Source organism: Meriones unguiculatus, chromosome 10 (assembly GCF_030254825.1).
Source record: "Meriones unguiculatus strain TT.TT164.6M chromosome 10, Bangor_MerUng_6.1, whole genome shotgun sequence".
Lineage (NCBI taxonomy): Eukaryota > Metazoa > Chordata > Mammalia > Rodentia > Muridae > Meriones > Meriones unguiculatus.
This window is the reverse complement of record NC_083358.1, coordinates 95,975,079-95,995,597: the sequence shown is the minus strand read 5'-3', so window position 1 is coordinate 95,995,597 and position 20,519 is coordinate 95,975,079. Positions and strand designations below refer to the sequence as shown.

Here is a 20,519-nt window from a genome sequence, read left to right as displayed (position 1 = left end):
CATCAGTTCCTTGTCATATGGGTGTTTATGGAGACTTTCTTCTGCAGATAGCATGGGTGATGCCGTGAGCTCTAGCTTACCCACCTTTTCTTTCTTGCTTACACTTTTAATGTCACATCTAAGAACTCATTGCTAAATTTAATTCTGTAAAAAGCTTTTTCTCTCTTTTCTTGTAAAGCCTTAATAGTGTCAGCTCTTATGCGTAGATCTTTGCTGTAGGTAGTTATTTTTAGCTGTAGTATGAAGCTAAGGTCCGACTTTATTCTTCTACTTGTAGCTGTATAGTTTCCCCAGCACCATTTCTACAAGAACTTTGCTTTCCCCATTGAGTGTTCTCGGTATTTTTTGGAAACGATTGTGGTTAATATGTGAGTCTTATTTCTGGGATTGCTACTATTCCAGGTCTATCGATCTGTTGGTCTTTATGCCAATAGCATACTATTTTAACTATTCTGGCTTTTTAGTAAGTTTTGAAGTCAGGGAGTATGAAATATCCACATTTGTTGTTTTTCAGAGCTCATTTAGTTATCCAGTTGTCCCTTGAGATTCTTATGTGAATTTTAAGATGAGGTTTTTATTCTGTTCCTGGAAGAGAATAACAATAATAATAGATAATAACAAAATAAATAATAAATAATAACAAAATAAATAATAAATAATGACAAATATAATAATAATGTGTTTGCTTATTATTTTACCATTTTCTTGAAATCACATCTATATCTTTTATTAGAATGAAGTCAGTAGATGTCATTGATAATCTATGGTTCATTCTTTTTCCTTAACAAGTACTGTAAGTCTCCAGTAATAGTTTAAAAATATTTTGCATTCCTGTCTTTGTGAAAATATATCATTTAATTGTTACAACAGAAAATTTCATCCTGGAGCATTTAGCTCAAGGAGGCCATCTGAATTTCTGGCTGAAATTATCTCCCCTTTCTATACTCTGCAACGGGGACAATTATTTGTCTGCAGTTACATGCTTCTGTGAACATTCATGTTCCTGTGCATGGTGTGTTCTATGAAGACAGAGACTGAAGGCATTTTATCCTGCATGTGTGACAGATATTAGTTACAGAATTTTCTTGTGGTTAGTATAATTTCAGTTATTTCTCTCTTGGTATCTAACTTCCCTTTTTAAATAATAGTTTTAGTTTTGAGATTAAAATGTAATTACATTTGCTTTGCTTTATTCCCTCCAAACCCTTTTAAATCACTGCACGTATCTTGTTCTCTTTCAAATTCTTGGTCTCTTTTTCTTTAATTGTTGTATGAATACAACCCACTCAGTCTTTTTTTATTTAATTTATTTATATATTTTTTCTTTTTAAAATTTATATTAATTACAGTTTATTCACTTTGTATCCCAGCTGCACCCCCCTACTTTATTTCCTCCCAATCCCACCCTCCTTCCCTCATCTCCTCCCATCCCCCTCTCTAAGTTATAGAGGAGGTCCTCTATAGGGGAGGTCCTCTTTCCCTTCTATCTGACCCTAGCCTATAAGGTCTCATCAGGCTGTATTGTCTTCCTCTGTGGCCTGGTAAGGCTGCTCTCCAATTAGGGCTTGGTGATCAAAGAGGCAGACATTAAGTTCATGTCAGAGACAGTCCCTGTTCTCCTTAGTAGGGAACATACTTGGATACTGAGCTGCCATGGGCTACATCTGTGCAGGGGTTTTAGGTTATCTCCATGCATGGTCCTTGGTTGTATCAGTCTCAGGAAAGACCCCTGGGCCCAGATATTTTGGTTCTGTTGCTCTCCTTGTGGAGCTACTGTTCCTTCCAGGTCTTATTATCTCCCTCTTCTTTCATAAGATTCCCTGCACTCTCCCCAAAGTTTGGCTATTAGTCTCAGCCTCTGCTTTGATACCCTGCTGGTTAGAGTCTTTCAGAGGCCCTCTGTGGTAGGCTCCTGTCCTGTTTCCTATTTTCTCTTTCTTCTGATGTCTGTTCAATTTGCCTTTCTGTGTGAGGATTGATCATCTTACCCTGGGTCCTCCTTCTTGCTTAGCTTCTTTAGGTGTACAAAGTTTTGTAGGTTTAGCCTATATTATATGTCTACTATCCAGTTATAAGTGAGTATATACCATGTGTGTCTTTCTCTTTCTGGGATACCTCATTCAGGATGATCTTTTCTAGATCCCACCATTTGCCTGCAAATTTCACGATTTTCTTGTTTTTAATTGCTGAGTAGTATCCCATTGTGTAAATTACAATAACTTCTGTATCCATTCCTCCATTGAGGGGCATCTGGGTTGTTTCCAGGTTCTGGCTCTTTCGAATAAAGCTGCTACGAACATGGTTGAGCAAATGCTCAGTCTTTATAATGTTACACACACACACACACATATATATGGATGGATATATATCCAATATATATAAATAAATATTTATAAATATATATCCAATACCGTTTGGTATTGGATAACCAATTAGTGTGCTAATAACCTGAGGAGGACTATTTTTCCTACTCTCAGCATTTCTTTTTAATTTAATTTAAATTTTTATTTTATTTTTGTGGTATGTTTATTATTATTATTATTATTATTATTTACAATTTACTCACTTTGTATTCTGATTGTAGCCTTCTCCCTCATCTCTTCCTGGTCCCACCCACCCTCTCCCTTTCTCCCCTATCCCTCTTCCCTAGTGCACTGACTGATAGGGAAAGTCCTCCTCCCGTACGGTCTGACCCTAGCCTATCAGGTCCATAAGGACTGCCTGGATCCTCTTCCTTTGCTGGCTGACTAGGTTGCCCTACTAGGTAGAAGTGATCGAGGAACGGGCAACAGAGTTCCCATTAGTGAGAGACTAACTCTTCTCCCTTAGGAGGTAAACCACATGAAAACTGAGCTTTTTATGGGCTACATTTGAGCAGGGGGTCTAGGTCCTTTCTATGTATGGTCTTTGGTTCAGTCTCTGCAGTCCCCCTAAACCCAGCTTTTTTTGGCTTTGTTGGTCTCCTCATGTGGCTCCTGCTCTCACAGGGTCCTTCTATATCTCCTCCCTTTCCATCTTAATTACACGTAGTTTTTTTTTTTTTCCCTCCCCTCTAGGCTTGAGGCCATGTAGGCTTCCTGCTTTCCCATTAGCAGGTCTGATTGCCTTTATTCAACTCATGTTTAGGAGGCCATGCTGGTGAAACTTCATGGGGATATCTTCTCTGATATTTTAGGAGATATAATTCCACAGAAAACATGCTGTTCTTACTTTCATAATCTTCCTGTCTCTTCTGCAATGGTTCCTGAGCCCAAGGGGCAGGGGTTGTGTTATAGATATATCAGTGAGGGCTGAGAACTACATTTATCTCTGAGTCTAAGGACAACTTCTTAGAGGGTAATTAGGGATTTTGTTGGTTTAGTAAAGTAGGGGTGGTAGGTTCTCTTCCAAGATCCACAAATTAATTAACCCTGGGTGGCTGCATTGGTTTCCAGTCTCAGGCATGATTCTTCTATTGTTGAGCGGGCCCTAAGCCCAATTAGAGAACTGTTGGTTACTGCCAAATTATGTGTGCTGCTACTGTATCCCTGTGGTTTCTGTGGCATGTTGGTCATGGATGTGGTTCACAGGCATCATAGTTTAGCAGGACTATCCTTTGCCTTCTTCCTTTGGAAGCTTGAACAGTGTCTTGTGGTACCATGACAGCTAGTCCTCAGGAGGGCCAGGCTTCCCGGTCAGATCCAGCGCTGGTAACATTCTCTTTAAGATTATATATACGTAAAAGTAGTGGTCACAACGTGCCCACTGTAATTACAAGGGACAGATTGGTTTTCGAAGCATATCTCGTATCAAAGTTCCATGTGTTTTAGAGCAAATGTGTTAAAATAACTAAAGGTGATATCAATTGTAATATAGTAGGGTAGTTGTCCCAGAAAACATCTTTACTGATGTTCACTTCTAGTTTTATGTAATTGTGAAAAGGTCAGGCACACATTTCAGATTTATGTTTACAAATATATTTGTGTTTTAGAACCAGCCGGTCTTGCTCTTTGGACGACCTCAGGGAGATGGTGAAATCCGAATAACCACACTGGACAAGCATACGAAGCAGGAAAGGTGAGACGGGAGCCTGGGGTGCACTCAATAGTACCAGCGGCTGTCACAGGAAGGATGGCACCGGAATCAGGTTTTCTGAAATGGGGTGGCCGCGGGCAGGCAAGGGGACAGGCCAGTCAGTGGACACTTGCATTTCCTAATGAATGCATTATGGATCACCTCATTTTCTAGTCCTCGCTCTATTGATTTGCTAAGTTTTTAGGGGTTTACATGGAAACCTTAGAAAATAAGACAGGTGAAAAATACGCATTTCCGTTATGGAATGCCACCAGACAATTTCTGCAAAACCACGACTGCCTTTTTAAAAAAGGACTTATTTTAAAATTAACTGAAAATAATGAAAAGCATCCTAAATAGGAAGGCCGAATGGGGATTATTTAGTAATACTTTTATTTAGGGAAATTTTTAGGCAGAGTTCTTGAATGTCCTTAGTGCCACTGGCCTTTACTCCTCCACTATGCAGGGTGATTGCCAAACTGATGTTTTGGTGGTGGTTTCCTGAATCTTTGCAGAGGAGACTGTCTGGCAGCAGGGGGCAGCATCAGCTCTTGCTTCCTCCTTGATACCCTGACTCTGCCAGCAACTCTCAGGGACCACACATTTGCCTTTGATGATGAGGGAAGTGTTTGAGCACCTCGATTGTGTCATTGTCACAATCATTGGTTAAGAATACGCTTGTTAATCACTGAAAGTTTTAAAAAGCACACATGTATTGCGGTTAGATGATAAGGTTAGAAGGTTCATTTCCTTCCCCAATTAGCATTGCTTTTAATAAGAAAAAAAAATTAACACAGAAACTTAACCATCACTTTCCTGGTTTGCAGTTTTCTCTTACACCCAAGCTGCACTTAAGGTGACCCAATAAAATGTGTCACTCAACATAAGAAGTGAAGGCACAGGTTCTAAAGTTAGCCTGGGTGTGATCTCACTCTGCACCAGATCATCAGTGTGACCTTTGGCAATTTACACACATCCCCCAGCGTGGTTTTGCTCACCCAGGATGAGAGTAATTTCCACCTGGATGGGGACCCTAGGAATTTGTTTTATATCCTGTTTGTGAAAGGAATGAACAGTTCTCGGGCTTTTGATTGATTGCTATTAAGGTTGTAGAAGATCTACTGTCCTGGTCGTGAATATTTTTCTGGGTTTTTAGTGTTTCAATAAAAAAGAGAGCAATTATTCATGAGTAGCTTTATAGCCTATCTCAATGAGTATTTTCAACAAGTCTAAAGTGTATGTATTGCTTTTCTTATGATTCCCCCTTTCTTTTTGTTAAAATGAGGTCAACGGGAATGGGTGACACCTTTTCTCCTCCGGGGTGGGGAAGGAAAGCCATGCTCCTGTGGGCCTGCATGCTTCCTTGCTTCCGGTGTGCAGCCCTGCCTTGTCGTCCTTAATGCAAAGGAAGAATGCTTGGTTGGCGCGGTCACGTCCTGCCAGTGAAAAATATATGTGCTTCTAAGCCAGTTGCTGTCGGTCAACCACACTGTCTCTCTTTCACAGGCATATCTTCTTATTCGATTTGGCAGTGATTGTTTGTAAAAGGAAAGGTGATAACTATGAGATGAAGGAAATAATAGATCTCCAGCAGTACAAGATAGCCAACAATCCTACCACTGATAAAGAAAATAAAAAGGTGACTTCTGGGGATGTTACTAACAGTAATTTATGCAGAGTTTTGAATATTCAAATGCAGTCATCCCTTGGTGTCTAGACCCCTCCCTCCACTACAGATACCTAAATCTGCAAATATTCAGGTGCCTTTATACAAAATGGCTTGGTGTTTGCATATAACTATGCATGTCTTTCTACACAATTTAAAACATCTGTAGGTTCTTTGTACTACCTAAGACAATATTTAAATTCCTGTAAGCAGCTGTTACACCATAGTATTTAGCTATAATGACAAGGGGAAAAAGTCTGTACATCTGTTTAGTACAGATGCAATTAATATTTGTTTTCATCTGCAGTTGCTGGGTATTTGAATACAGAACCTGCAAATCTGGAGTCAGGTGTATATCAGTGTGAGATGCAGTTAACAATAGAATCAGGCATTTAGTTTTCAGAAATTGATTTGGTAGAGTCTCCTGTGGGCTCTGATTGGGTCGTGGCAGAGTTGATCTGACCATTTCTAATTTCGAAGATCAATATATGTGTAACAATGATTTTTCTCATCAATATGAAGTTGTTTACAATCATCGGTATTAATGCTGATAGAGTTCTAAGGTTTCTTGTGGATGGTTGTGATGGTGCTCCAGTGAATTTGGAGGTATGTTTTAAACAAAGGATAATTATTAACTTGAAGAATATTCATTTTTACAGTGGTCTTATGGCTTCTACCTCATCCATACCCAAGGACAAAATGGGTTAGAATTTTATTGCAAAACAAAAGATTTAAAGAAAAAATGGCTGGAACAGTTTGAAATGGCTTTGTGAGTATTTCTATTTTTAAATTTTATTTGTGTTTGTGGTGTGCACTTACACAAGTGTGTGTGTGTGTGTGTGTGTGTGTGTGTAGGCCAGAGGTGACATCAGTCTCTGAGTTGGACCCAGAACTCACTGACTTGGATAGACCAGCTAACTACCATGCTACTGGAATCCCCTCTTGCTGCCTCCCAAGCTCTTGAGATTAAAGGCTGGTTGCCACCTCTGTCCAGCTTTTTTTTCTGTATTGAGGATTCACACTTGGGCAATTATGCTTGGCTGGCAAGTGCTTTCCTTAGTGAGCCATCTCCCCAGCCTACATTTCTACTTTTAAGAATTCTTTGTGTCTACTATTTAAGTCACTGGTGAGTCACAGCAGCTGTTCTCCACTAATGGCTGGTAGCATGCATGCAGAGGCTCTGAGCAGGGACACAAGGGCAGACTGTGGGCTGATCATCTGGTCTCGGCTTCCTGGTGAATTTCTTCAAAAAGAAGAAAGAGGGAGCTCAAACCTTCCCTTTGACATTCTTTGCCAAGGAATATTTTCAGACTTTACCTTTTAGCTGCTCAAGAAATTTAATTATAAGAACAAAACTTTCCTGTAATTACTTTGTTTTAATATATATCCTTAAATCACACGGTTTTATTTATAAAATAAATAAATTATAAAAATTTTTATTCATAAAAATCCCACATAAATGCACATGTGTTCACATCCTTTCCTTCTCATATAAACACTGGTGTCTTCCCTTGATTTCAAACTCACTTATTGTTTGAATCCTTGCTGAGTTTCAGGTATATTCAACGAATGCTTTGGGCCTGAATTTGTTAAATGTCCCTTCCCTTTATTAAAGAAGAAGCTCAACAAAGACGTGAAAATGCACAGACCTGGCTCAAAAGAAATGGCACACTGAGTTGCGACTGAGAACACACTGTTAGGTGCTTTTTTTGTAGTTTTGATGTTTACAAATTAAGAAGGTACATTATGACCCTTATTGTAGAAACACATTGGTCACCCTGAAATGAAACCTTTAACAAAGGGTGGAATTAAAAGAAAAACACTACAGAGATTTGTCTCATTGTGTTCTGGTCTTGTTTACCACTCCTTCACCTATTCTATCAAGTTTTTACTGCTCGTTCTGATTTTTAAAGAAAGGCTTGTGTTAATGCAAACTTGAGGTGTGATAAGGTTGGGTTTACATATTTTATTTTTTTACTGTGTGTGTGTACATGTGCCACATGTACATACATGCACTACACAGACTATCTATGGAAGAATCAAGAATGAATCCAATCAAGAATGGATTTTTGTCCTTCTACCACGTGGGCTCTGGGGAATGGAACACAGGTCATCAACTTTGGCAGGAAAAACATACTTGCTGAGCCATCTGGCTGGCTCAAGACTCTCTTATATTTTGAAAGATGGGATTGTATAGATTTTTTTTTTTAATTAAGCTTAAACCAAGTCTGGGTTCTGCTGTCATCACAGCTGTAGCTGCCTACAGCCTTCGCTAAATCATTCATCCTCTGAAAACCTCAGTGCCTGCATCTGTAAAATAGGGATACCGATGTTTAGTTTGAATTGCAAATACTGTCTCAGGGAAATGCCAGCCAGATGCTGCAATGTAAGCTGTATGGTATGTATTGATCAGAGGGTGATATCTGTTGCTACTGCTGCTAGCAGTAGCATTTTATATTTAAGATCCTAATGTGCTGAGAGCACAAAGTTAACGCTTTCTGACATAGTAGTAGAGTACGTATGCTTGGTCATTGATTACAATAGTCAAGCATAAAAGGTCAGTAGTATTAAAGGTTGCATTAGCATGGCCTCTATGGTACAGGTTGCATTTATTTTGGGCACAGGTGTTAAGTGGGTGATGTTGGTCCAGTTTGTGGTCCAGAATGCAAGCTCACATATCTTGTGCTCCTTCAGTGAGACACCTAAAATTGTGTGGTTGATATCAGAACCGTAAGATGCTAGGGGTAGTGATTGTATCCAGAGGCAGGATGGATCTCAAACTTTTGGTCTTGTGGGAAGATGAAGATGTAAGACTAGGATTTTCTGATCTTTTCTTTCAGCCATAGAAGCTTCCTCTGAGTGAAGGAGTTTCTCCAGGGGAGGGCAGCTAAGTGTCTTGTCTCAGAGGAGGCAGGCTCTTAGGCCTGCATGATAGACATATCAGTGACATTTGATCCAATTTTCTTAAGCCAAATAGCTCATCCTTAATACAAGATAGGTGATAAACTGAATGCTTACTCCCTCTCATGTAAAGAGGAATCTGCAGTAGGCGGAAGCTGTGTGATAGGGTGGCTCTTTGATATCACCACTCTTTCAGGCTCACGTTCTCGTCTGCTGTCTTCAGCATTTGGCTTCTGTCTTCCTTGGTGGTCACTTTAAAGTGTATAATAGCTACTGGAATTCCAGCTGTAAAGTCTATCAAGTAGGTGGCAGAAGGTAATCCCTCACTTTTGATGAACCTTTAAGAACATGTTGTTTTTCTTAAATCGAGACAGAGACAGAACTTGGTCATATGACTAGACATGACAAGCAAGGTTGAGATTATCATACCTGATTCATGGGGGTTTGTGTCTGGTTTTGAATCAAGGTGGCTGTGAAAGAAGGGAGGGAAGTGGCATTTTAGATACAGTCAGCAGGGCACGCAGGGTATAGATAGACTTGAATTGCTCCTGTGTGCACACAGTGGCTTCTGTACTTCAGGGAACCAGGCATTCTACGTGTCTGAATTATTTTGACATACCTCACTAATATAATGAAGCATGAGTGGGCGTCACATCTGTATTAAGGAGTTCTGCTGGCAGCTTATGTGGTGCGGTAGAAGGCGGACAAGCTTTTCTGTAGAATTACTCAGAGTTTAACCTGAGGAGGTCTGTAAGCAAAAGTTAAAACATGTGAGGCAAAATAAAACCAGGATTTCATTAAGGTATCAGGCTTATGTTAACTTATTATCTTAACTGCCTCCCTTCCTTTTGAAGCTAGCTATCCCAGGAAGCTCTGATAACCATGCTGCCAGCTTCCTAAGACAGGTCTTACTTTGCTCTTCATGAAGTAGAGTAATCTGGGTAAATCCTGATGCTTAAGATTTTGCCCTAGGGTCAGATTAGTTCCGTTTTGTCCATTATCTCCACTCATTGGGCTTTTCTAAGTCAAGGAGAGCAACGAAGACCAAGAGCCGTGTGGTGTTTTAACAGTGAAGAGGGCACCAGATGTCTGAGGTCTATGGGTCAGCTCTTCACAGCGTCCTTAGCCTCAGCTTTGAGTCTTATCTTTCTGGAACTCTATGGATTATGACTTAGAGGAACATTAAGGAGGATGATGGTGGCTGAACAGTGGACTTGATCTTTTTAAGATTTGACGAAATGTTTTCTAGTTGGTATTTACGGTCCTGCTTACAGGATGATCAGGCTGTTTTTTGTTTAGAGTAATTGCGAACACCTCTAAGACAATGACATCCTGCTGTCTGTTTGGTACACTGGGGGAAAGGGCAGAGAGCGCATGTACGGCTGTAAACAGCGATGAACTGCGCACAAGTCACCTCTTGGGGCGACCTAGATCTCAGCCTTTGTCTTTCCCAAGCACACCCCAATCCTTGCTCAGCAGCGTGTCCTCTGACCTTTTTTTTGGCCGCAACCACATCTAGTATTTAGAATCTGCAGTGAACCACGCCAGAATTTGGCAGCCTCCTTCGAAAAAAGCTGAATGGAGAGACAGCAGTGACACACTTGGATGGGGAAGGAGAAAGGAGTCTTCTCTCTTTTCCCAACTAAAAGATGTAGTACTGGTTGTTGTTGAGGTTGGAGAAGAGATCATGGAGCTAAATGATGCTTAAGAGCTGAAGTGCTGGGGGCCTTCTTTAAGCATCCATTTTAATGCTTAAGTGGGTGTTTGTTGTGAGGCATTGCTTTTGTTTATTCCAGAAATGATTTTTGTTGCCAATTGTCTTCCATGATTCCATTTAGTCATCTGAGAAATAGGATGACAAGTGTTTGTATTCAGTTAAGCTGGCTTTTGTGTAGATGCGAGTACCTATTTTTTTTTTTTTTTTTTTAAAGAGACTATCACTGTCTTCTCAATTCCCTTGTGCTTCCTGGGTTTTTGTGGATTCTCTGATTAGCTTTAAATGAGTAAACATTCCACGCATTTTCCAGCTTAGGAAACCAGCGATCACAGGATCATGTCAGCGATGTTGAGCACTGTTGGTACTTTGCCATTGCAGCTGAGTTTGCTATCTCAGTGTACAGGATTGTCTTTACCATGAGGGTATGAAATATCCACTTGCATTCAGAGCTTTTTATCTAAAATGGACATTTTAAAATTTCATTATTTTGCTTGTTTTTACTGTGACTAATACACAGGGATCATTCATATATGTATGTATGTATATATATCTTATATAGCTCAGGTTGACTTTAATCTCATTAATAGCCAATGTTGACCTTCAACTCCTGATTCTGTTACCTCCAACTTCCTAAGTGCTGGGATTGCAGATGTACAGCTGTGTGCTACATGCCCAGTCTTAAAGGTTTTTAAAGGAAGATCTAGAAAGACAAAGAAGAGATAAAACTGGAAGAGAACTAGATATAGTAGGAAAAGGTAGGTTCAGAATTGACCTCTGTAGCATTTATTAAAGAAAATGAAAAGATCCTGTTGCTTTGGGTTTCTCCTGACCAGCTCAACTCAAGTCTTGAAATTTTAGCAGTTCTCATTTACTTCCTTGAAGATACACAAGGCCCATTTATCAAAGGCGCCATCTCAGATTTCTTAACTGTCCGGCTGGCTGGCACAGTGCTGAGGGACTTGCCTAAGGAAAAGAGCACAGAGGTCAGTCAGTCTCTGTTTAGACATTATTTGTTCAGTAACTAGCGGGACTGATGATTTTGGCAAGAAGAGACTGAGACTGCAGATGGAGAGCATGGAGTTGGGGGAGGGCGTGGGCTACAGTACTTGTGTCACACCAGTCATCTGGACAGGTGGCTGCTGAACTTTGAGTCTCCCTGGAGGAGCTCACAGAAAATTGCCGCCATGAAGGAGGATGGCTGAAGAGGTAGCCACAAAGCTCCGTAAGTCTGAGCACCATTTAACATGAGATCCAGCGTACCTTCTTAATTTACTCACTCTGTCTTTCCCAGAGGAATTGAAGCCACATACACACACACACACACACACACACACACACACACGCACGCACACACACACAAAGAGCACGTATGCCACAGAATTAAAAAGAAAAGTTTTAAATATCAAAGGTCAAATAAATTAGCATTTCCTTCAGACTCAGACTCTACTAGGGTAGAATGTTTTCTTGAAACTTAGTTTCTGTATAGATTGTATAAATGTGTGTTCTTTCACATTTCAAGCTCAAAATTATTTTTATGAAAATTCAGAATTTTTACTTTTATAATTTTATGATAACTAATAAAAGCAAGAAACAGGACTTGATGGCTTATAGAATTTTAGTATGTTAAAAAGTCTCCTGGATAAAGAGACTTCTTCAGTGTAGTAAGAAGATATCTACTGCTAACTCTTCATCAGTCATCATTAATTTATTTCTGTAACTTGAGGAGTTGACGTCATTTTGTCTTATGTCATGATTAGCTTTAAAATATGACCCAGCCTTTCTTCCAAAGCATTTTTATGGACAGGTAACCTGATATTAGATAGGTTCCTTTGTGACAGTCTGAGTAGATGCTTGGGAAAGATGTGTGGAACAAAGCAGGACAGATAATTTTCACATTATCCAGCCTGCCTTTTAAGTAGCATTGATCTCATCCTCACATGAGCTAAAAACTGCAGAAATAATTTGCAGCTTATGCTACGTGCAGCCTCTTTTTCCTGGGAGATTTAAACAGAGCTTCACCCAAATTGTATTCTAGAGCTGGGATGCTCAGAGCCCTCGGCTTTCCCATGCATGTCTCTCTCTTCACATTCCTGGCTCATTTTGGCATCACTTTTTTTTTTCTTTTCTATCTGTCAAATTCAGAAGAAAAGCTTTACCTCTTCTCTGTTAATCACATGTGTTAATCACATATCGTCCATGTGCTTTAGATTTTGTATGCTGACTGTGTCATGTCCTGCCACCATCCTTTTTACTGCTCAGCAGGTTTCCTCATCACCCTCATCAGCACTGATGGTATGACCACTCTCTCTGCTGGCTTGTAGTGACCCGTGCTTCCCACCTCATCCTTTCTGAGGTGGTCTAAAAGAGCACCTCTCTATTGATCCTGAGGTTAGAATATTAAAGCCATGTCATGTGTCATCTCAACTTCAAAGAAAGTTCTAGAAACCTCAGAAGAACATGAACTTGTTATTGCTTGATGAAGGACGTAGCCCTAGGATAGCAGATCCACACATCATTTTCACAGACACGATTTCAGATTTCTAGACTGTGCACTGGATGTCAGGGACAGTCGTAGAGTGACTCCCTAAAGAGAAAGGAGCATAAAAGCCAGCCTCTGATGCAGCACTACCCCAGAGTAGTCAGGGGTGACTGTTAGTGATAAAGGAGAGAATGAGGCTGGGGGTGGAGTTTGTAGAGCTGGGGAGCCTCATTTTGACAAGGCGAAAGACTGACTGTGTTTATACTTTCACATGGTTGGCCTTGCCTCCCTATACCTGCATGAAGCTCTGTGAGAGATTTCTGTAGCCTGACCATTCAAAAGCTGCTCTGATGCTTTTTCCTCCTCCTGCATCACCAACTTCTTTCTTCATCATTGTCTTCATCAGAGAACCTGGGCTGCTTGAATCTTCTCAAGTGAATGAATGGGTATGTGTAATTTTAGCTCTTAGATCAGAGGGCAGACAACATTTTATGGGAAGCCAGAGAGTAAACGTGCTACTTAAGTGTTTTCAGAACCATTTGATTTTGTTATCATTAAATACTAATGCAGCAACAGGTAATATGCAAGTGAATGATTATGTGTTCCAATTAAATGGTTGGGGGTTGTATATTTGGTCCCTAGAGTGTGCTTATTGATTCTTGTCTCAGAGAACAAGTAAAATGCTTTACACCTTGAGAATGCAGTGCATGTGTGTCAATAGTCAAAGGTCTCAACTCTCATGGACCAAAGTATGGTCAAACTTTTATAGGACTTTGTGATTTTGTTATTATTTGTTTGTTTACTATAGTAGGGGTGATTCAGCTCAGGAATGCTCTTCACTCCAATGAAACAAAAACAAACCTAAATGAATTGTCTTTTTGGCATTGTTTTTACTATACAATTGAATAGCACAAATGTCTGCTCAAAGTGCCAAGATCACTTGTTTCGGTAACCAGTTTGTTATTATTTGTGGGTTTTTGGAAAGGAGAATGTGGATGAGCCCCACAGAATCCAGGCTAGGCACAGTATCTCTCTGAACTTTTGTCCGAGCAGCAGCCAGACAGACCAATCAAAGATCTTAATTGGTGATGATCTTTGTATTATTGAAGCATTGTCTTCCTAGCTTGAACGGCCTTGCGCCCGTTTTTTACCCTGAAATGTTCTCCAGGGGAACTCACTGAGGAAAACTGCAAAGTACAGAGGACACCAGTATTGTAGCATTGGCTAGAAAATGAGCCTCCTCGGGTAACTGTGTTTCCAGGTGATGGAAACAGAGGCATTTCCAATGTGATGGTACCTGCCTTAGTCTCTTCTGGATACGTGATGCTTGTCAGCATCTTCATGGGAACTGTCAGGCTTACTGGCATAATGACCAAAATACCAACTTAAAAGTTTTCTCAGTTTTCACCTGTCCATATTTATGTGGTGGTTAGTTTGAGCTATCATCTTCTACAGCATAGAATCATCTGTGAAGAACCTTAATGAGGAATTATCTAGACTGTTTAAGCATGTGTGTGAGGAATTGTCTTGATGGTTGATGTAGGGAGACCCAGCCTGCTGTGGGCAGCACTATTCACTGTGCTCTACCCTGAATGAGGAGAGTCAGTATGTTTGTGGCCCTCTGCTCTGGAGTGCATCTTAAGATGTTGATGCAACTTGTTGCTTGAGTTCCTTTTACTTTCCTGAATTGACAGGCCATAAGCAGCTTTTGGTCAGGGTACTTTGTCAGAGCAAATATTATTTGCTTAAAGAAACTGATTTCCTCTAGTTCCTCGTACTTTTTTTTCCATCTCCTGAAAAGGCTTTCATGGGCCAGTGAGATGATTCGGATGTCTACTACCAAGCCTGACAACTTGAGAATCGATCCCCTGGACCTATATGGTGGAAGGAGAGAACCAGTCCCAAGTTCTTCTCTGACATCTACACACATGTGCATATGCTTGCACACAGACACACACAATGAATAAGTAAATGCAATTAAAAATAAAACTTAGAAGGCTTTCATGACCAGTTTTAGTATGAAGAGTTGGTTTACAGGTATGGAATTCAGGCTGGCATGATTTGCTGCCACTAGTTGGTGCTAAGTCTCATAGAGATGACCTATACACATTAATCTCCCGTGTTAAAGCCAGTTCAACCTCACTGAATCTAATGTATTATCTACAGTCTTTCAAACTTGGCAGTTAAGTTAATATAGGGAATTATACCACCAGCAATAAAAAGAAGCAAGACAGGACAATGCTCAGAATAATCTCAGCTGTCATAAAGTGGAGTTTTTTAGTACTCTTCTTTGTCCAGAAACATGGGAAAGTAGTTCATGCATGTCAGACGATTAGCAAATATTAAACAGTACTCTAGCTCTGTTTCTGCTGGGTGGGGATGAACTTCCTTTTCTCTGGTTGCATTCAATGACTTCTTGACATTTTTCTGGCCTTAGCTGAACATATTTAGAAAGGATGAGAAGTCACAGACAGTCAGGGGGAAAAGTGAAGGATTGCTATCAAAAATTCCATCAGCAAATAAGCCTTACTCTGGTTAAGATGAAATGCAAATAATGTTATTAAGCCGAATTAGCGTTGGTTCCCTGCGTCTTTGTAACAGAGCCTTTGATCTGCTGATTTTCGTTCACTAATGGACAATAACAGCACAACCAGGAGAGGTTGCCCTGTTCCTCTGGTGACTGTGCCTCTAGACTGTGCCTGGAGACTAGCACAAAGAATAAGTATGCAATGAAACTGGTTGTTGTACTCTGTCATTTTGGCGTATGGTTTCCTGGAGGAAAATGACATAATTGTCACTTGGTGAATTCGACAGTATTCAGCGTGATTAAACCAGGAAAGTCTCAACTAAATAGCACTACTTTCAGAGTATCGAGTCATAAAACAATTATCCATGTGGTACAAATAAAGGTGCTTTTGGAAAGTGCTGGTTTTAGCTGTGGAAATGGGAGGAACTTTGTTTCTTTCTGTGCGTGGTGTAGGAGGTAAGTTCAGTTTGGCTAGAGAGATTGGAAGGTTGTCTTTGAAACAACTTTCAACTATCAGTTTGAACCGTACATCTCCGAGCATTAGTTTGTCAGGTATTTCAAGTATCACGTGAGTCCCCGGGAAACATTCTAGGCACTGGGGATGCTCATGGTAAGTTCTCCCTAATGGAATTTGTGTGGTAATTATATATTATATAGTTCACATCCACGGATACTATTTTCACGTCAGTGTTAGAATGTGACTGCAAAATAGTGATGAATTGCAAAACCCGGGTTCCCCTCTGCTATTTTGATGTAGGGAAAATGGCAATAATAATAATAATAATAATAATAATAATAATAATAATAATAATGTCCCATGCCCGTGATGGTGGTGGGCGCACTCATTTGACTCATTTGCAATGGTAGACTTTTACTTTTCAAAGAATTGTGCTTTGGGCCTCTTTCCAAGTTAAGTGTGTACTCCCATGCCTTGTGTGATGAGGAGGCTTCTGGAGGAATTATTTGCTTTGTCTTTGGTCAGTTCTCATTGTGGAAAATGCTTCCTTGCAAGGTGCCAGTGGCCCTTACTCAGGTGTAACTTTTGATTGTCATAGTTCTTGTGCTTTTGAGACAGAGTCTCCAACAGCTCATGCTAGCCTTGAACTTACCAGGGATGATGTGGACCCCTGATCCGCCTGTCTCTACCTCTAAAGTGCTGTGATTCCACGTTTTCTCCATCACACCTAGTGAGTGCCACTACTTGAATCCAAGCAGAGCACTTCAAGCCCTCTCGCAGATGGCTGCCTTTAGGATATTTGAGGGTAGATATTTTCCCAAGTCTGTGCTTAATACATATTTTCTTTAGAGAAGAAAAGAAACTTAATTTGAAACTTTCCTTAATTCCTCCAATTAAATGCTAAGTGAGATCAAAGGAAAAACAAATGAATTGTTTAGTCTCTGTCCACTACTATGGGCAGGTTACAAGGAATGCTAGATTCTACCATTGCAGAAAATTGCAGATTCGATATAGTCGAGATGTTTATGAACAAAGTTTGGGATTTCTGATTGAACTTTTCACAGCATTGTATTATCTTGATTCTTAGCGTGTTAGGAAGGAATCCGATTTTAAATCTTTGAGGTAGAGTATTTAGACTTCAGTAGCATATAGTGATAATTCCTTGCTATTACACAGTGCTTTAAATTTCTAAAGTGTTTTGGGATAATACCTCATTTGATGCTTAAAGAGTCCTGCGACGTAGCTGGAAAGGTATTAGCCCTTTAAGAAAAAGCAGGAAATAGAGGAAAGATTAAGTATTTTGCTTGTGGTTTTCATTCCTCTCCACACCCCCCAGTTAATAAATGGCAGAGGCTGAGCTTAATCTCAGCCTAGGTGTTTTCTGCTCTCCATGCTGCCTCATTTACAGCAAGAATACCTACCTCTGTTCTCTGGGGAATGAAGTTGCTCTGAATCGGTTTCATAAGCACAAGGTGTTCTTGAGTGATATACTCGTTCACTAGATCAACAACAAGATTTATAATTTAAATACATCAACTTTTCAGTGATGCTCACAGAGAAGAATTTGGTATTTTTTTCCTGAAATAAAATAATAGCTAACATTGTGCAGATCAACAGCAATTGGTAAATCTGACTTTGGCTTCAAGGAATTTGCTTTGAGCAAAGGAGATAAAATATTAACTTGTAAGTTAATTAAGATCATGATTTTGAGTTGCTGTATTTTAACCACAGGGTTGAGCCTAATAGGCACTGCAAATCATTTTTTGTTTGTTTGTTCGATAGTGTTTTTATTCGTCCACTTGTTTCAGTAATGAAATGTTAAGTCTTGGAGTAAAGGAATTAGGAAGGAAAGGTCCCATGGTATGAGAATAAAGCCTGGCCAGTTATCAGGGTGGATTAATATGAGTCTGGAGTAAATATATATCTTTTTTCATTTAGTGCTTAGGTGACACTGGGTGCCCACCATGCTTGCTGATGAAGGGAGGAATAGCATGGTGCACCATCATGCACCTTCAGGATAAACCTGGGACAAAGCATTGAAAGGGTTCTCCCTGGTGGGGAGCTTGACTGGACATGGACCTCCCAACCATATGTCTGCCCTGCTTTGCCAAGTGTTTGAAAAGTAGCATCTCTTCCCGCCATCTTCCTCCGGGAAAATGCTGGAGTTGAGGGACTTGTATTACCTGCTTCAGAAGTGACGAGAATATTCCATATCCCATATCACCAGGTATCAGTGTTCTATGATTCCATAGTCCTTGTATTTCATCTATCTTTACAATTACACCATTCTCTGTCTAAACAAAACAGCCAGCTCTTTGAATAACTGAGGTCATAAACAGCATACATTGGGCTTTGTAAATAATTTTTTTATTAAATATAATACTACCTTATTTTTATCAAGTTTGTATAGCAAATAAAAAAAAAACTTCTATATTATTCTTCCCACCTTTTCTTGTATCAAACTAATGAGATTGTGGACATTCACTGCCATAAATATTCTATTCCAAGGATTAGTGCTTCACTGGTTTATGATAGGTCCAGTTTGTCTGTTTCTACAATAAAGCAGACAGTAGACATAGAGTCATCTGAGCCATGGCTCTCCTTTGAGCAGATCCGATCTTGTATCCTTCCCACTTCTTAACACAGGTTCTCATTCTTTTCTCTAGAGATTCTCACCCAAACTGTAAATGAGGAATGAACCTGATGTTTGGGGAGGTGTGAAAAATAGAGCAATGTTTACAGTGCCAGCTGTACAAGTGAGGGGACCCAAGTTTGGAAATCCAGGATTCAGCACAAGGCAAAAAAAACCTGACTGCAGCATACCCTGTCTAAAGTGCAGATTCACCCCACTCCCACCCAAAGAATGCAGCATCGCCTGTCTGTCACTCCAGAGCTAGGGGAGGAGAGACAGGAAGATCCTGGAGCTCCTGGCCCAATCAGTGAGCCCCAGGTTCAGTGAGAGATCCTGTCTCAAAGACTGAGGTGTGTCAAGCCTGCAGGATGACTTAGCAAGTAAAAGTGTCTGCTACACAAGCTTGGCAACCTGAGTTGGATACCTAGGACCCAAAGTGGAAGGAGCAAACTGGCCCCCAGAAATTGTACTCTGCACTCTAACTGCATTAGAATATGTCCCAAGCACACACACACAGTAATGATAAATAAAATTAAGTAAAAACAACAATGTGGAGAATGATCAAGGAAGACTCTGATATCAACCTTTGGTTTCTACACATGTGTGAACATCCATATTAACACACACACACAGCACACACACACACGCACACACACACACACACACACAATAAGCCTGAGGGTTCTAACCCGTAGTCCCAAACTGTGAACCCAAAGTGGAAAGAGCAAACTATGGATTTCCTATATTCTGTTTCTTTCCCTCTCCTAACAAGACCATCTGTCATGAAGCCCCCTTCCTTGCCTACATCCACCAAATTTAATTTCTGTGGCTTTGGCTGATGAATCATTGGTCAGAATCAACTTGGGGGGGTCTGTTCTTTGATCGTACATTAATAATACATTATTATTAATAATATATACATTAATAATATATATGTGCTAAAGCCTCTTCCCAGAGAATGTTTGAGCTTTGACACATTGAACAGTAGCATTTTAAATTAAATCTGCTGCTGTCAGCACATTCAAAAAGCTGGATAAGCTCAGAAATAATGTTTCATACTTCACAAATTAAACCCGAGGTCACGTGTAGTTTACTAAAACAGAATATGCCTGGCCTGTTTAATTGCGGTAGGGGCTTCAGTTAAGTTTTCCAGTTATCACAACCTGGATGTCTTTCAGAGCGATGAGGGTTAGTAACGATGAATTACAGATTCGTCTGAGTTCTTCAAGTTAGGAGGGCATCAAGATTAAAGGAATGCTTCACATAATAATGACTGCCTGATTGACCCCTAAGCTGCGTTATCCCTTCTTATCTTGATGATACTATTGTATTTGCTCACACCAGCTAATCATTCATCTCTTGCGGTTGGTACAGCTGCAAGAGTCTTGCATAGTCTTGTTAAATATTTCCTCTGTGTAAAAGAGGGGGCATCGTACATATTTTCACACATGTATGGGAGAATCTTGAAGAATTTTCTCTGGGGAAGTGTAATGAAAGCGCTGGGTTTGGAAACACAGTGGTCAAGAGGAATGCCACCTTCCTCTTCCCTCAGCTTGTTTGTAGCTTGTTCGGTTAACATCTTGTTTTTCCCCCTGAATTATCTGCATCTTAGATGACCCCAGACTTACTTCTCACTTAGACTCAGGATGGGTTCATGTGAAGGACAGCTTCCCTGGAGTCATACAGTATCAGCTACTACATGCCAGCCCATAGTCCAGTTTCCCCGCTCCCCTTAAGGCCAGCTTACGCTAGAAAGTACCCTTTCTTTAGAGTGGGGGCTACCCATTACTCCATAGCCCTCTCAGGAAAAATTTCTAGTTCCTGTCCAGAAACAATGGGTGAATATTAGACTCAGCCTCAGTGGAGATTAGCAGCATTATTTGGTACCCACCCTCTGTTTGACATTAACATAGGGCTTGCTTAGACAGTGCAGACCTATATTCAGCAGGGCATTCCTGACCCCAGAATACTTGGCTGTAGCATAAAACATTCTAATTGCAGAGTACAATGAAATTTAAAGTGAACTAGAACTTTAATTAAATTGCTTGTGTGTTTAATTGCATAACATATTGCACATTCCAAGTTTC

General features: G+C 40.2%; 1 protein-coding gene across 2 annotated transcripts in view; it reads left to right on the top strand.

The window, feature by feature from the left end:
* Nucleotides 1–20,519, top strand: part of Vav3 (vav guanine nucleotide exchange factor 3) — a 333,283-nt gene that overhangs the window by 168,440 nt on the left and 144,324 nt on the right. For both annotated transcript variants that reach the window (XM_060392876.1, XM_060392875.1), the window contains exons 13-15: nucleotides 3,971–4,056; nucleotides 5,560–5,692; nucleotides 6,379–6,488. In XM_060392876.1, the coding sequence (XP_060248859.1) occupies nucleotides 3,971–4,056; nucleotides 5,560–5,692; nucleotides 6,379–6,488 (329 nt within the window). The remainder of the gene's footprint in view (nucleotides 1–3,970; nucleotides 4,057–5,559; nucleotides 5,693–6,378; nucleotides 6,489–20,519) is intronic.